At 29.1% G+C, this 16,470-nt stretch overlaps 1 protein-coding gene across 1 annotated transcript; it reads right to left on the reverse strand.

Moving 5' to 3' along the window:
* Positions 1-5,764: 5,764 nt before the first annotated feature.
* Positions 5,765-7,607, reverse strand: LOC112783021 (uncharacterized). Its single transcript, XM_025825751.3, has one exon. It carries the CDS (start codon positions 7,192-7,194, stop codon positions 5,788-5,790), a length of 1,407 nt encoding a protein of 468 aa, XP_025681536.1. The 5' UTR covers positions 7,195-7,607; the 3' UTR covers positions 5,765-5,787.
* Between the last annotated feature and the right edge of the window lie 8,863 nt (positions 7,608-16,470).

Raw genomic sequence — 16,470 nt, forward strand, 5'->3', positions numbered from 1 at the left:
AAATTATTTAATAGTTTATTTGATTAAATTAATTATGAATAATTAATTATATTAATTATTTGATTTGATTGAAATAAATGAATTAATTTTGTTTTAATTTGTATTAATTTTTTTGTCTTATATATTTTATTTAATAATTTTTAAAAAGATCATAATTAATTATTTATTTTATTTAATTAAGATAAATATTAAATCATTTAATAATTTGTTTAATCATATTAATTATAGTTAATTAATTTTATTAATTATTTGATTTGACTGGAATAAATAAATTTATAATAGTTATAGCAGTTAGACATACAACACATTTACCATAAAAGTAGAAAAGTATACATCATACAAATGTCCGTAGGCTAGATTTTGTATACAATGCGATTCATCATAAATTAGTTTTGACCACATACTACTAATAGAGACTCGTATATATACAACTTAGGAGAATCAGATGATCATCAACTTGACTTCTAACCCATCGGAAGATGGTGCACCAAGAGAAATAGAGTCAGGACAGGAGTTTAGTTTCTTTTCCCTCGCCCTTAGTAGATTTTTACAAAGGATATAATCTTTTGTGTATAAGTTAGGCCAGCTCCCATCTAAGATAGCTTTTGTGAAGCCAGAGTTTGGTATTAAGTCTTAAGAGTCTGTACGAGTCTCTACTAATAATATGTGATCAAGAAATCTAATGTAATATATGATGAATCGTATTGTATAAAAAACCTAGTCTACAGGCACTTATATATACACACAGTTTTTCGCTTTCATCATGAACGTATTGTATGTCTAATTGTTATAACTAGTATCGATAGACGGTTAACTCATGATTATAACATACGCTACAAAAATTAAGCTTGGCTCACAATTCGACTCATTGATAATTGAACTTATTTCTTAAGTTCAAATTCGGCTCACAAAAAATTCGCAAGCTGGTTCGAACTTAGGAGCTTGCTCAAATAATAAAGACATAATCTATAATTCTATATTAATAAATTATAATTTATATATTTTAAAAATATTTAAAAAAATTAATTTTATATATTGTTTATCTATCAATAAATTATAAATTTTTAATTTATGTCCTACATCAAAATTATATATAAAAAATTAATATAAAATTTTAAATAATTAAAATCATTAATATATATAATTATATATTACTATTTCATATATATATGTATATATATAATATTAAAAGTATAGATTAAATACATATAGGATATGTATATTAATATATATAATCGAGCCAACTCACGAGTTAATGAGCCGAGCTTATCTAAACTCAAGCTCGACTCATTTAATTTATGAGCTCAATTTTAGGCTCAAGCTTGACTCACCAGCTCACGAGTTTAGCTTATCGAGCTATTAATGAGTCGAGTTTGAACTTGTTCATGAGGTGGCTTGACTCATTTCCAACCCTATTATTACAGGCTCATATTAATATAACTAATATATCGTCTAGAGTGTTTAAAGTCTTTAAGGTCGACTGAATGGTAACACTTGATGACTAACATTGGTCATAACATGCTGAAAGTCGGATCATTACAATTTTGATTTTAAATTTCAGAGTTTTATTCATTGTTTATATTTTTTTTTAATTTTAATATCAATTTTAAGATTTCTATTAATAATTTTTTATAATTTATTGTCTAATAGTTATATGTCCATCATTAATTATATGATAGTAAATATTTTTTAAATTTATTAAAAAATAAAATTTTATTTTTTTCTTTTTTTCTTTTATCTATTTTTAAATTTCAAAATTTATTTACTATAAAAAGTCATATATGCTATAAGAGAATCTCATTTTTTTTACCAATTATTCTTTATTCGATAATATTTTTTTTCCTCCTAGAATGCATTATTTTTACTCTTTGATTTTTTTCCTAAACTATGAAATATTATTATTCTTTATTGTACTCTATCTCTTTTATTTTTTTATTTTGTCCCTGTTTATTTAAGTTTTTTTTTTTATAATTTTTTGCTATAAATTTTATCATTTTTATCTCATACAAATTAATTTTATCATAATTCTTCATATGTTGAGTCTTCTCAATGTTTAAATTATATTATTTACGTGCTTAATTTCATTTTTAATTTAGAAAATTAAACGATGAAATAACATCGATGAAGGCTGTTGCACGTCTTCTTCTTCTTTATATTTTTTACTTATCTCTCTTTTTGTAAGGATCATGGATAATTATATATAATGGTGCTTATGCATAAAGGCTAAGTATAAACTATATTCTATATTCTCTTAGAAAAACTTTTATTAAATATCTTGAAATAGGAAAAAACATTGTAAATTATTTTAAACCAATAAATCTGTCATTATTGTGATAAAATATTGTGCATTCATCTTATTTTTAGTAATTTTAGTAGATATTTAAACTAATAAAAAAATAAAAAATCATTTTTAAACATAAATACAGCTACTTTAACTTAAGAATAGACAAAATATATTGGTAAATTTTAATAAGTAACAATATTTATTATATTATTTTGATTCCAAAAGAAAATATAATAATAGAATATAAAATCTGATTACTGGAATATTGACATAACAGGTAAAAAACACCAGTAATGGTAAGGGAGGTACAGGACTTGAGGAAAAGAAAGAAAGAAAATAACTTTTGCTAAGAAATTAACCTTAAGAAGATAGTTTGTTCTTGCTGCCATTACTCCATTAGCAATCACAATGAAATAATGAATGTAGTATTATCCGGAAGCCCAAGCCCACTTGGTTAAAATGTGGTGACGAATTATGTGTTTGAGTCCAGACCAAAAAAAAAAAATTAGGTGTTTGAGTGAAGGGCATCTGAAGCATGTGGATGTAGCATTTGTATGGAGCTTCCTATATAAATATAACATTATGATCAAACATTCATGCTTACAAAAACCGCTTTTTAATTTCAATATGGAGGCAAATGTTAGGCAAATGTTGGGTTGGACGCGGTTATGAAGAAGAGAGGTGCTTGACTTGTGTGTAGTGTTAACAAATCGAACTATGCGAGTTCTTCATAACTTGTTGAACGGTCTGAGTGTAGCTAAGAATACGGATTCATACAAAAATTTATATATATATATATATATACAAAACGCACCGTCCGATTTGCATGCTGTAAAATTTAAATTTCAGTCCTTGCCAAATTGATCCTCCGATTTGTTAAGCAATTTTTGCCAACACAGAACTCGCATAATCCGAATTCTAACTCCTGCCACTCACATAAAGCTGTCTCACAATTTGGTCTAGCACTATCTATTTCCATATCTAAGCACATCACATTCATGGTTCCATAACGAAAAAATTGAGCCTACAAAAACAGCAACTTTTAAGATAAAGTATGATCCTGTAGCAAGTATTCCATATGGAATGGTCAATGACCATTACACCCTTAAATATTGATCCAAACATGTCACCTAAACCATAACAACTAGAAGTCTAGAACTACTACTTGGTTTGCACCAGCATTCACTTCAATATTTATCAATTTCAGTTTCATGATGAGTTGCAAAGCCAGAAATAATAACTATGACACAGTACCTTTTCCAAAGCCATACTATTACTATATTAGAAAAAGATGACGTGGACATGTTAGCATGAAAGTAGACCTCTGATTCAAGATCATAATTGTGTAAGCATCACCTTCCAGGCAAGAGAGAGATCAAAAGCTCCACGAGAATATTAATAAATGATGAAGAAATAACATAACTATATACTTATAGTGGATTAAATTTAAACTGAACATTTTAGTTACAAGTAAAAAAGAGGTGACAAGGTTGTTTTCTAGGGGCAGAGAAACTGAGGTTGCTTACAGGGATGACAATGACCACACCATCCCCCTCGTATTACTGGGAACATTCATTGAGGTTCTGGTTTTCTAGCTCATGGAATAACACAAACCGACAAGGCAAACATCCTCAGAAACTTACATGCTGCTATGTAACATCAGAGAGATTCAATTGGATGAACAATCTGTACTCTGAAATCTGAATTGACAAATATTAAAATATAGACTAAGCAATTAACTCATCCTAATTACATTTTATTTTTTCCAAGTTAGTTCTGTAACACAAGGCAAGAATAATTAGGGGCGTTGAAATCCAAATCGATTCAAATTAAACTGCTCATCCAATCCGATCCAAACCGAAAACCAATTAAAATCGCACTAATTTGGATTTGATTGGATTCTATTTTTTGCAAATCGCTGGATTGGATTGGATTTCGAATATACTTTTCATAACCGATCTAATACAATCCAAACCGCACAATGTGCTATAATATTATTATTTTATTATTATATTTACAATTATATTTATAACATGTTCAATTTGTTATACATTTTTCTATTATTCACGTATTATTATTATTATTTAATAAATATTTTATGTTTAAAATATTATTTATTTATTTATTTTAACTAACCTATAATTTTATTTCTATTGTTATGTTATCGTTAGCTTTTTAAGATATGTTAAGACTTGTTATGTCATTGTTGATTATTTAAAATTTGAAGTTAAAACTTGTTATATGTATTTAATTTTTTTTATTTAAAAAACCGCAAATTCAAACCGATCCAAACCGCTTGTAATCGGATCGGATCGGATCGAATTTTCAAAAAAAGTCCATCCAATTCAAACCACACAGCACATAAACGTTCGAATCGGATGACTTTTTCTCTTAAAACCGAAACAAACCGTACCGCGAACACCCCTTATGAATAATAGTGCAAGCAGTTCTCGTTGTTATGACTTATTTCCCCCACCCACTGTTGCAGATACAGTATTCAATGTGTCAAAAGTTTGCAATTTGAAGGGAAAGATTGTGAATTTCCCATAAGATTCTCTCTCTACCAAAACAAGTTCTGAGGTGTGCATCTTTTTTATGTTGGCAGCAACAAGAGTGGTTGCAGGCATGCTTATTACTACTATCAGAACAGACAGTGCTTTTCCCCCCAAAGGCTGCTACAAACAATAACACTAGTCAGGCCAGGGATAGGACTTTGGACTTGAGACCCTTCTTTTCCCCAAACATGCACATATTCAAATAGTAAAATTTCACAATTGCATCAAAATCCACTCTTAATTTCAAGCAACAAGTAATTATACTCAGTGGACATCACTAACAAGGCCATTAATTATGAACGCACTTTAATGAGATTAAGTTTCACTAACTATATATGGTAGATATGATGACTAAGACATTCTATGAATGTCAAATTTTTCTTAGATTAAATATCTAAATTTGTCCCAAACAAATTTGGATAAAATATTTTAGTCTCCAATTTTTATTATATTAGAAGTCTCTAAAAATTATTTTGTAAGTTAGATTAATTCTTTTGTTGTTTTTTAATAAAATTTTTAAATTTGTGTTAAATAAATAAATTTATAGCAAATTTATTATAAGATAATTGAATCCAAAAAATATCATTATAAGATAAATTAATTATTTTTAAAATAAATTAATCCTCTCAAGACCTTCTAAATTAATGAAATTTTGTTAGAGACTAAAAATATTAAGTTAAATTTTTTTTTTTTTTGGAGGCCAATTATGTGTTTACTCATCTGTAGGTAATTCCTTGAGTTTTCTCATAAGCCATAAACGTATTTTAGATTTATTTAACAAATTATGATCATAATGCAAAAGTATAGAAAATTGAACAATTATATGCATAAATTTCCAATAAAACTCAAACTAGAATCCAAACTCAGATATGATGTAAAAGTACTACACATAAAAGTGAGTTAGAATACTAAATATGAAGGGTAAAAACTACATATAAATTTAATTCATCAATGTGACGAAAACAAATTAAAAGAGGTGAGGATAAAATTTAAAGCTAAGGTAAACAGGATAAGTTGTTGATCCAACCATGATGAGCTTGAATTTATGCTGCTTTGATACCAAGATGGCTTGATTCCTGCTGGATCTTCTAGTGGCCCTTGAGCAATGGATGTGCCATTTATTGTTCTCATGCTCATACAAGAGGGGATTTCCAAGTATGAAGAGATGTTATTCTTGTTTTGCAGATCACTGATACATAGTTCATTGTTCCCTCTCACATCCAACCTTTCCCCAAGCTTTGCAATGAAGTCACCATTCAGCTCTAGAACACCATACAGCATGTTGTTACTAATATTCAGTTGATCTAAGTTAGGAAGCAAGCCTAAATTTGATGGAACTTGTCCCGTTAGGCTATTGTTATCTAAGGATAGAGCTGAAAGGTTCTTCAATGCAGAGAAAGAATTGGGTATGGGACCAACCAAGCCACACCTTGAGAAACTCACTGATTTGAGCTTCAAAAGGCTTCCTATGAAGAATGGTATCCTTGCTTTGATGGGGTTGTCATCCATTATTAAATACTCCAAATTCTCCAAATCTGACAAGCTTTGAGGAATAGGACCAACAATGAAATTATGACTCAGATCAAGCAGCACTAACCTCTTGAGCATTCCCAAATCAAAGGGTATTCTACCATCAAGCCTATTTGAGCTCAAATCCATCTTCTGAAGTTGTTTAAGTTGTCCAAGGGAATGAGGAAGATTGCCTTCAATTCCATTGAAACTAATGTCCAAAATGGTCAGACTCTTCAACCCTCCAATTTCCAATGGGATTTGACCACTGAAGTTATTGTAACTGAGGTCAAGTTGCTCTAGACAAGGCAAAGAACCGATCTTTCTTGGAATCTTTCCATGAAAGCTGTTCTGGGACAAGCTTAGGACCCTAAGAGAAGACACTTCAGCCAAACTTGAAGGTAGTTCTCCATTGAGGGTTGGATTAGACTGTAAGGCAAGGTGTTCCAAGGAAGAGAAAGAACCAAACAGTGTTGATGGTAGAGTCACAGGTGAATCAACAAAACAGTTGAAGATTGAAAGAGTTTTCAAGTAACTCAGCTTGATCAAGGATTTGGATATGTATGCAGAAGATTTGCAAGGTGGTGAAACTATATCAGGACCAATGTGGATCTTTGTGATATGAAATATTGGATTTTGAGGGTCATCAGTGCTAACTTCACACTCAACACCAGGCCATGGAGTTTCAGTGCATGGTTGGGGATGTGCTTGTGACCATTCAGGATCATCAAGAAGAGCTTCCATCACTTCAAACAACCCCAACAACTCTTCCTCTTCCATTGCCATTGACATCATTTCAGCTGAAAACAAAAGGAAGCATACAAGGAAGAGAGGCACAGATGCCATTTGATAAAATGCCACAATGGTAGCCCCACAAATGGAATTTTGAAGACTGTAGATAGTAGATACTTTTGAAGGGTATTGGAAAGAAAAGGATCAAAATAAGGTTTTTCTTGAAGGGTGGTGGTGGCAAATGAGGAGAATGTAAAGGTAACGCTTAAGCATCTCATTTTTTTTGTTGTGTCAGGAGTGAAGGATGCAAAGAAAGAAAGTTAGAGTGAGTATGACAGTGTTGTTGGTTTTGCATGGAAAAAGGAGTTAGTGTAAGGGAAAGAGACAAATGAATTTGCCATAAAAGGCAATGAAGATTTCACTGAACTGTTTTAAATGGTTAATTCAGAATAAATGTAACATTGATTAGACATCACTTTGTGGCTGATCTTCTGGGACAATGTTATTTCTTCTTCTTTTCTCACACTTCAATCCGTGAACTCAGCCAACAACCTTTTTCAGAATTTTATTTTTTTTTCACTGTTCAACAAAATTCATTATTCATTATAATTTCTGAAAGTTTAAGCCTTCACAACTAGTAGTAGTAACCTGTGCAGTTTGGCCTAAATACAGGCTTAGGCTCTTATAAAAGGCTTATTACATTAATAGGTCAGGCCTAAATTCACTAATAAGTTTTATTGGCTTATCAGACCGAATCTATTAGTATATAATTATATATATAAATAATTTTTATATTATTAATAAAATTATAAAATATTTTAAATTTATTATATTTAATTATAAATAATTTTATATATTTTAAATACTTTAAAGTTTAAAAATTCCTATAAATATTAAATATGACATATTATACATAAATATAATTATATAATTATTAAAAAATAGTTTTTTAAATAATATTTTTATTTTTATAAAAAAAAATTATCAAACTTTTTAACAAGTTTTACGCCAGACCAAGTTGAATAACAGGCCAGACTTAGTATTTTAAAAAAAGCCTATAGCAGGCTGCAGGGCCAGGCTCAGGCCAATTGACCACATGACAGGCCTGGCCTGTTTTCACTCCTACCTATAATAATCCACATTAAATCTGTTTTGCTCTCATTTGCAGGCAGTAAAATGTTAAATTCTAACTCGCTTCTATGGATATTCGTCCCGTCTCTTATAATTATTAAAATTCAACTAATAAAATTAAATTTTAAAATTTATATAACCATCATTATATACATAATATAAATTAAAATAAAAAAATTTAAATATAATACAATATTATTAATCATTTTATTAATTATTATATATATATTATATATTAAAAATATATATATTTAACTTAAATTCGACTCAATTCCACCCTATCCAAAAACCTCGCCCTCTTAAAACTCTTTCCGGTGCAGAGACAGATACCGAATAGTAGGGGTGGCAAAGCGGGCCGGCCCGCCCCAACCCGCCCCGCCCCGCCTAGGCCCGCCTCATAAACGGGGGGACTGGCCCGCCCCGCCAACTAAAGTGGGTTCAAAATGCTAGCCCGCCCCGCTTTATGGCGGATTGGCGGGCTAGCCCGCTTGACTCTTTTTTTTTTTTGAAAAATAAAATTCATTAAAATTAATCAAAAAATAATAATTAAAAAATCAAATACAAATAAAAAATAGTCAAATTATAATATAATTTTTTTACTATACTTTTTTTAATTTTTAACTTCAATAAAATTGTTCAAAATAATATTTGTCAATAGAATCATCTTTATTTTATAAAATAAGTCACATAATTTGAGCATATATATGAAATTGTAAAATAAAATAAATAAAGTTAATAACTAAAAGAAGAATAAAAACAAAAAATAAAAAAAAGTGTTTAAAAATTTTATAATTATTAATTTTATAATAGTAATCACTCTTTTATTTAATATAAAAAAATAAAAAATAAAAATCTTCGGCTCGGCGGACCGGCCCGCCCCGCCCCGCCAAAACCTGCCAATTTGGCGGTGCGGGTTTGGCGGGTTTTTTTAATTTGACGGGTTCCAAATCCTAGCCCGACCTGCCTTTTTCAGCGGGTTTAGCGGATCGGTCCGACGGGCTCGACTGTTTTGCCACCCCTACCGAATAGGGTAAGAGTAAAATGGGTACCACGTATTCGGGTGTTGCCACCCTTAGTACGATTACCATTGGTACCTTTTTCCTTATCCTAAACAAAACTCTCAATATTAATTTGTGTTGTGGGTTGGGTTATAGAACAAGGAAGACCAAAGACATAATGGACAACTTGGATTGGTCCAACTACAACAACCCAAAAGAAAAAAAAAAAAAAGAAAGAGCTTAGCAAAAAGTACTTAATACTCAATCTTTTATTAACAACTATAAACCAATTACAGAGAAATATAGAAATTAAGAGAGGTAAAGAAAAATAAAGGAAAAACATTGTCGCATCCTTTAAATGACTTGTAGTAATGGAATCATTTGACCATATGCAAAATGTGAGGGAGGGATAAAAAATAATTTTACAGTTAAAAAAGACTAAAATAAAATTTTTAAAAGAAGGGCTATATCAGATTTTATGTATAATAATGTTAGCAAAAAAATTATGGTGGAGAAGATCATTACCCCTTATCTTGTATGAGAATCCACCTTGGCCCAGATTATTCAATTCTACCATGCATGCATGTTTAGCTTGTACCATTACTTTTATAATATTTAAATTGATCAATCACTTTTTTTATGTTATGTTTATCTTTTTATTATTGATTACTATCGTCTATTGCCTAATTTTTATCTATTTTTAAGTATCAATATAATTATTAAATTAAAATATTAAATTTATTATAGATTATTATATAACATGTAATGTTTGTTTAGTCGTATTTTAGTAAATCATATTCTTTAGGTGGTTTAGATATTAAATATTAAATATGGAATAGTCATTTGGTGTTTTAGGGTACCAAAAACCAAATTGTCATTGTTAATTAATGAAGACAAAGAACTTTATCATGGACGAGACACAATAATAAAATTCATATAATATATATAATAATAATAATCTAATCGAAATCATATTAATGATGAAAAGACTACACTAAAACAATATTAATTAGATGAGACGTAGATTTTTCCTACAACAAAACGGCTAATTGTAAGGACCCCCCAACCTTAGTTTGTGAGCTCCCTTAGCTTGTTCACGGAAATTGATTCATTGAACTCCAAGCTAAGCAAAGTTACCAACCCTAAATATCAATGGATCCAGTATAATTAATTCCAATTAATTATACTAGTTATATAAATAGTACGCACCACTCTTTTTTTTTTTTTTTTTTTGAAGTAAACAAGAGCTCAACACAAAAGGATGGAACAACAGAAAGACAAGTAACAAAGTCAACTTAAAGTACAATCCGTCAGCAAACAACGCATAAAGTAGAGCACTTTCTAGTCATTTTCGGCATTGCCATCAACAACCAAAAGGTTCACCAACAATCCACTCGTCAGAGAGTATAAAGGATCTGTTAATAATATCCCCCACACCTGAGCTTTGATTATTGAAAACTCTATAATTTCTCTCTAACCAAACTGTCCAGATGACAGCAAAGAATCCAATCAACCACTCTTTTATTTCAATCGCGCTACATTTATCAACAGTATTTCTGCTAACTCTTATTTATGATTGTGTTTAATAAAAGTGTCTTTATATATATATTTTCTGAATGTCTCCTTATGCATATGTTTAAAATATAATAATTAATTATTATTGACAATAAATTAGTAGATAGTATATTGGTCTATACTTTTTTATTTTATTTTGGTTCCATTTCATTTGTCACTTTAGCTATATACATACTTATCTATGAAGCACGGACACTTCGCTGAGTTGCGGTGTCCGCGTGTCGGACACATTTCGGACACGACACTCACCGACACTCGTCCGACACGCGTGTCTGCTGTGTCCAAACCGTGTCTCAATAAAAAATAAAAAATTCTTCTCCGGACACACTTGGACACACCTAAATACCATCACGTGTCAGCGTGTCCGGTCTTATTCTTAATATATATTGTTAAAATAAATTTAGATATAGTATATATTATTATTTATTAAAACAAAAAATATTTTAAATACTTGATATAATTAAAATAAGACATTAAAAATAATTAAAAAAATTAATTTATATTTTAATATCAATAAAATATTAAAATATTATTACAATTTATCCAAAAAATACTTTATATTTTATAAGTATGCGTGTCCCCGTGTCATGTAAGATTTTAAAATTCGCGTGTCGGCGTGTCCCGTGTCGTGTCGTGTCCCGTGTCCGTGTCAGTGTCCGTGTATCATAGATACTTATTAACCAATGAAAGAAACAGTCAATAATTTACCAACAATAATAATATTCAAATGTGATATAATCTTAAAATAGTTGCACCCTAAAGTTCTTCAAAAATACTAATAGTAAAATTCATTATTGTGTTATTTCCATAGTTTAGATGATGATGATGATAGGGTAAACATGAACGAGACAAAGGAAACTTGATCATTATCTGGTTGTTCATGTAGTGTTCCTCTCATTACTACAAAACCCTATTCCAAGGGGGTTTTATAATGAACATATAATCTTTTAGCTGATATGAAGATCACGCAAGAAAGTGATAATTATCCAATTCTAAAATGACAACTCCTTTTTCCATTCTTGTATCCCGCCAATTCTTGTTCCCTCTTTATCGTAAATAAATGAATTATTTTTAGTAGGATGCTCTTATAAAAACGCTTAAAATGTCTTTTTGTAAAAGATATTTATGTGTCACATTATTATTGGACGTATTAATGAATCAATTATTTTTTAATTTCTTAATAATTTAGAATAAAACCGATTTTTTTATAACAATAACAATAAACCTAATTGTTATTAGATCCGATTGAACCGACTAATTTATATAACCTACTGGATTATGAGTTTTTTTTGTTTTTTGTTTTAAATAAAAATTAGGGATATATTTATCTTTTTATCAAAAAATTTAAACATAATTCGGTTTAGATTGTATAAATCGGTCGGATCAAATTGGGTCTAATAATTATAGTGCGGACAATTGGGTTTATGATTGTTGCTATAATAAACCGATTTTATTCTGATTTATTAAAAAATAAATTATTAACTAATTTTAAAAAAATATAAAATAATATCACAATACATATAAATGTCTTAAAATAAAAAAAGGCATTTTTAGTGTCTTTATCGAAGTCATCTTCTTATTTTTATGACCAACTTCATCAATCAATCTAATTAATATAAGCATTTTCAAAATTAATCAAGAGCATATCATGGCAGAATTAAGGTGAAGTTATATAGGCATTAGGCTACGAATGAATACATAAGCTTATAAAATGATGAACCAACCCCATCTCTGCCGTCAAAAATTATTTTAATATAACAAATATCTCGTTATTGTATTCATCATTATTGTTACATTGATTCTGGATCTAAATTGAAATATTATGTGCGCCACACAATCCTACGTCACCATCTTAGAATTGGCTATAATTATATAGTAAAATCTAAACATGATTAGATTAGTGCCACACACAATTGAAAAAGACCAAGCTAATTGAATTGGGACCCAAATTTCAGAGAGGCTGCACAAGTAGAATTTGCCACTTGTTCAATATGTCATGGCCTAAAGGTTTCATGATACATGTGTTAAACTTGGAGCATTACACAAACGAAAAGAGTAGTTAGAGATGGCCCCCACAAAGATGAAGGTATGTGTAGTAATTAATTAATTTTATTATTTAACTAAGAGGCGTTTAATTTGTTTCAATGAAAAAAATTATATTGCGAGAAATAAAATTTATAAGAATAATATAAGTCAGTATTTTAATAAGGAGACTACTTTAATAAAGACATTAAAAATATCTTTTTTTAAAGATATTTATATGTTTTATGTTATTATTAGATATTTTTATTAAATCGGTTAATAATTTATTTTTTAATAAACTAGAACAAAATCAGTTTATTATAACAATAATAATAAATCTAATTGTCTGCATTATAATTATTAGACTCGATTTGATCCGATCGAATTACACAATCTAAATCGAATATTTTTAAATTTTTTTTATAAAAAGACAAATATATCTCTGACTTTTTATTTTGCAGACATTTAAATCTCTAAAAATTTAAAAATATAATTAGATCCTAAAAAAAATTGATTTTATTCGAATTTGTTAAGAAATTAAAAAATAACCGGTTCATTAATACGTCAAATAATAATGCAGCACGTAAGCGTCTTTACAAAAAGACGTTTTATGTGTCTTTATGTAAGCATCTTTTTTAATAAATTATAAAGTTAATATATATTAATAATTTCAAGGAATACTTTTAAAATTCTTCAAAACAAGTTAAAAAATTTTGCTTTATTATATAATATAAAGTCTTCTCAATATATTTAATTATATGTTATCTATTGTTATTTTGGGAAATTTTTAATAAGTTTACATCCAAAACCTTATTATGGTATCATGAAATAAGGTTTTTAGTTACATTAGATTAGTCTGAGACAAATTTTTTATAATATAATATAATAAACCCTAAACATAAGTGGTTGAAGTAATTAAGGAGCGAGGGAAAAAAGGAATAAAAACCAAAGGACCCACAAGCACCATTATTATGGTATTAATTATATGTTGTGCCTAAGATTCAGCAAAGAGTAACGCAGACTTTTGCATTGATGATTTCTTGTCTTTGGTCGTGTGATTTTGGTTTTTATTTGTTCAATAATTTAACTATCTTGCGGATAAAGATATACAGCTAGCTAGTAGACAGAAGCTATAACTAGTCATGTTGTTAATCATTCAAAGAAAACTTGAAATTTTTCGTTTCATCGCACAAGTGTCCATGTACCTCTCTCAAATTCACACGCGTTCAGACATTTGGTTCAATCATATTTCGTTTCACTTTCCGCATAGCCACAAGTTACTTTGTAGTTTGTACACTACTCCATATATAACACAACATACATGGCACTTTTTAATTTTAATATGGAGAGAGGGTTGGTGTATAGCAAAGTTATGAAGGTTTATGATGTTTCATCAGAGTGTGAAGACTGCGTAAGATAAATCAGACTGTCCAATTGGAGGTACTGGAAACTTTGGATCCAATTTGTGTACTGACAGAAAATTCTGGATTTAATTTCAGTATCTACGAAATTCTGCTCCACACAAATCAGACCATCTGATTTGTGTCCCTCTCTCTCTGCTGTAATAAAATCGGACGATCCGATTTCTTTTCACTAAAACAAAAAAATGAACGCCGTCACAATCGTGTATATCTCCCCAGTATTCCATAACTCAACATAACTCACATGTCAACCTCGTATAAAAAAAATTTAGCCCACATGCTTAGGAAATAGTTTTATTTTTATATGTTTTCTTTTAATAATAGAATATTGGGACATACATTTTATATTATTAATAATACTTTGTATGTATGAAAATTTGAAAACCAAAACAAACCTCAAGAGCAATGTTAAATGCACTGCACTTATATTATATATGTTTATATCCTAGCTGGGGGGAAAAAGATTAACACTAAGAAGGTTTCTCAATTGTGCCAATAGCATGCAAAAGTTTAGAAATACCACTTTAAAACAAAATAAAATAAAATTTTACATCAACTTCTATAGGAATATTATTACACAATATTTTAATTGATATATAGTTTGCTAATAATTAATATATATTTGAGAGGAATAATGCTAGAAGTTTATAGAAATGTATGTATGTAAGCTTTAATTTAATTTCACGTAGGGACAATTAACGAAATAGGAATATTGCACTGCCATTTCTATCCTTATTTAAGTTTGCCATTAGCTAGCTCTCTTTAAATTTGTAAACGAATTTATTCACAAACTTTAATTTAATCACATTATACTGAATTAAGAAGAATTAGTACGTAAATTGTTGATCAATTGTATATTACATTAATTTTGATATAATTATGATAAAAGCTAAGTAATTATTTTTGCATGGGTTACTTCCTTTTTAGGTTATCATTTCCATACAATGCTCATCAATCAAGGGCATATGTCTGGTTTTCATTTTTTTTTTTGTTAATAAATTCAGTTGGATTGATCCAAGAGCAATTCATGAAAGCCCTGAAATATATATATATTCTTTTAAACTAAATAAAAATAAAAAATAAGGATACTATTGTTTAAAATTTTATAGATTTTATAGAGAATACTGTATAGTCGTTGTCCAAAAATATATATTTATCATTATATATATAGTACAATAATTGAGCAAAAGATTTGAAATCAATCTTTTCCAAGTACAGATTCTAGAGATTTCGAAAAGGTATATACTTCCCTAGAAAGAGTACCGCTACGCCTATCATTAAGGTTTCTGTTTATTCTAATGTTTGAGTAGGGTTACGGTCCATGCAATTGCAATGAAACAAGTAACTTAATCTTAACTTAATAACATATATAGAGTTCGACATTTCAGCATGCCGTATACAAATGGGGTTTGATACTTTGAGTTTGATGGCACGCACATGATTGTGTTCCATCAATTATTTATTATATATATATATATTAAATTCAAACTATTTATTCAATTCTTATACTTTATAATAATCACTAATCAGTAATTAGGCGCTGAATGAATGAAGATTAGTATGTGGACAATTTGCTACGTGTTTGAACAATGCCAATTTATCATGACGTTTAAGATCTTTTGACTTTCCCTCCTTTCTTCCCTTTTCATTTTCATGCATAATAATTTTTAACTTGCATACCTATCATTGTAAATAAATTAAAATAACAAGCGGAAAATGAATCCAACACAAACACACCAAAATGTCTTTTGATTAGTGTTCAGTGTTCACTCCCTCATTCCACCTAATTAATAATTTTAATTTCTCCTCTCAAATCTCGTGAATGAATCTTACTAAGTGCATGACTTTTTTAAAACATTTTTTTGTGTATGATTAGATTCATCTCCATGATTTAATTAGCCCATAGATTTGTCTATGATAGAAAATAGGGGTGTAAGTTATCGAATCAGACCGAAATTTACCGTAAAACCGAGTCAAAATTTACAATAACCGAATAGAAAACCGAAAAAATAGTTTTTTTTTTTTAATTTTTTTTCAAATTAAACCGATCGGTTCGATTCGATTTTCGGTTGGTTTAACAGAAATCGAACCGTACCAAACTGAACCAAAAAAGTGGTTTAGTAATGCATTGAAATAGAAATTTTAGACTTAATAAATGTGTTTGTTTTATGTTTAGTTGTTGGAATGAGTTAAAATTTTGTTGAATGTGAATATAATTAAATGTTATTTCAGTTTATTAATTA

Source organism: Arachis hypogaea, chromosome 20, assembly GCF_003086295.3.
Source record: "Arachis hypogaea cultivar Tifrunner chromosome 20, arahy.Tifrunner.gnm2.J5K5, whole genome shotgun sequence".
NCBI lineage: Eukaryota > Viridiplantae > Streptophyta > Magnoliopsida > Fabales > Fabaceae > Arachis > Arachis hypogaea.

Excerpts from the sequence above, each read along its gene's own strand:
- LOC112783021 (XM_025825751.3), bottom strand. The coding sequence starts at position 7,194 with ATGGCATCTGTGCCTCTCTTCCTTGTATGCTTCCTTTTGTTTTCAGCT.